The sequence below is a fragment of the Meleagris gallopavo genome, chromosome Z (assembly GCF_000146605.3).
Source record: "Meleagris gallopavo isolate NT-WF06-2002-E0010 breed Aviagen turkey brand Nicholas breeding stock chromosome Z, Turkey_5.1, whole genome shotgun sequence".
In the NCBI taxonomy this organism is placed as follows: Eukaryota; Metazoa; Chordata; class Aves; order Galliformes; family Phasianidae; genus Meleagris; species Meleagris gallopavo.
In genome coordinates, this window is record NC_015041.2 from 46,980,787 (window position 1) to 46,983,080 (window position 2,294).

Here is a 2,294-nt window from a genome sequence, read left to right on the forward strand (position 1 = left end):
AATAGATAATTTTTGGAGTTTGGATTACTAATTGAATATGAATCCAACTACAGGACTCCAAACCTGCCAATGAAAAATTTGAAAGCAAGTGCTATAGTTTGGTTTGATTTGAGAGCAAGTAATAGAATAGTTGAATACTCTCAGTGGTAGCAAATCCATCCACTTTATTAAGCAAGTTAAGGAATGAGTAGGTGAGGTTTACCTGCTGGATTTGAAGGATGCCCTTCCTGCCTGCTTTGGCAAAAGGAAGTCTAAGGTTATTTGCCTTTGAATAGGAAAACCCCAATATGGGGAGAAAAGACTCAGTTAACCTGGACAGTGTTACCCAGGGTTGTGAAAACAGCTCAGTGATTTTTGAGAGCTGGTCAACTCGTGAGCCTGAGACTTGAGTTCCTCCATCCCACAGTGAAACCTTACTGCAGTACATGGATGTCACAGAAACAAAAGAGGACTGTGTGCAATGGACTGTGAGTTTGCTGAATTTCTTGGTTTAAATGATTATCAAGTTTCTCAACATAAAGCACAAATAACTCCATAGCAAGTGACGTATTTGGTATATGAGATTACAGCTGGACTTCAAACCTTAAGGACTATCAAGAAAGAAGCCATCTGCCAAGCCCCTGAGTCACAAAGTGCCAAGGAACTTCATACGTTCCCAGGAATGACAGGATGGTGCCAACTGCGGATACACAGCTATGGACTGTTGGTAAAGCCAAAATTTTATATGAAATGTGGAGGCAAGGAGGGCATTCCCTCAGCTGAAAGAAGAACTCATGAAGGCCCCTGCTCTGGGGCTACCAGACATGACTAATCCCTTCTACCTGTTCTCGCATGAAAAACAAGGAATAGCCCTGGGAGTCCTTGCCCAGAACCACGGACCCTATCAAAGGGCAGTGGCACACTTCTCCAAACAGCTTGATGAAGTGAGTAAGGGATGGCCGGGGTGCTTGAGGACGGTGGCTGCACTGGTACTCAATATTCAAGAAGCCAGTGAAGTTATGCTAGGCATTATAAGAATAAGAGTTTTAATATCTCATACCGTGTCTGCTGTATTGGAGGTAAAAGGGGGGCACTGGCTGTCATCCCAAAAGTTACTGAAATACCAGGCCATCCTGATACAGCAGGATGATGTAGAAATAATTGTAACTAATATTGTCAACCCAGTATCTTTCCTTAGTGGAACTCCTGGAGAACCAGTATTTTATGACTGCTTTGAAACAACTGAAGCTGCATATTCCAGCCAGTCGGACCTGAAGGACAAACCCTTAGTAGATGCAGAAGACACCTGGTTTACCAACAGTAGCAGTTTTGTGAGACAAGGAAACCGTAAGGCAGGATATGCAATAGCTGCTACTGACAAGATAATGGAAGCACAACCATTACCTGTGGGGTCTTCCCCGCCCTCCCTGAAATAACTACCTGGACAAGAGTCTTAATTATATGGACAGATGTTAATTATGTGTTTGCGATGCTACACGCTCATAGTACCATCTGAAAAGAGCAAGGATTGCACACCCAAGGAAAACAGCATGATGTAAATCTACCAAAGAGCGTATTATATTATTTATTGTAAAGGACATCAGAAAGGTAACACTGTACAAGAAACGAACTGAGATGGTGGGTCAGGTGACAGAACTGTAGGTAATTGAAGAAGGCTTTAATTCCAGACGGTAAACTTAAAATCTCTGAAGCTGAGTCAGAACATATAAAATACTCTAGAGAGAACAGGAATCTAATTAATGATTTAGAAGGAAGGGCAACAATGGCAAATTGATTCCTCGGAACTCCCAAGAAAAGGGGAGTATCTCTGTATGTTGGTATGGACTGATACCTTTTTACAGTGGCCAGAGGCATTCCCTTAGAACTAATAAGGCATGTGGGGTAACTAAAGTATTGTTACAGGAGGTTATTCCAAGATGCTGAGGAACTACTTGGTCTGCCAAGGAAAGTGCACTGTCAAAATTTAAAGTCACAAAGAAAAGAGGAGTCAGTTACTAATTTGCTTTATCTCGGTGTAGATGGGGTGGTGTCTGTGGGAAGTTGATGTGCTGTTACGTTGTTGTGTGCTGTTACATTTTGTATTTTGGTTGCAATAGTACTATGTTTTGTGTTATATTTATTTGTTTTCTGTTTATTTATTTGTTATTGTTAAATTTATGATTGTCACTCTTCTCCCTTCTATTTGGATCAACCTTACATTTCTATACTTAACAGAGGCTGCTATTAAGGAAGGTAACAACATTCTCATTTGTGGGCATGAATATCATAATGGGAGTAACATAATGAACAGGTGT

At 41.1% G+C, this 2,294-nt stretch overlaps 1 protein-coding gene across 1 annotated transcript; it reads left to right on the forward strand.

The window, feature by feature from the left end:
- Positions 1 to 40: 40 nt before the first annotated feature.
- Positions 41 to 1,572, forward strand: LOC109363753. The gene has a single exon (XM_019610125.2). The coding sequence runs from the start codon at positions 774 to 776 to the stop codon at positions 1,413 to 1,415; it is 642 nt and encodes a 213-aa protein (XP_019465670.1). The 5' UTR covers positions 41 to 773; the 3' UTR covers positions 1,416 to 1,572.
- The last annotated feature ends 722 nt before the right edge of the window (positions 1,573 to 2,294 follow it).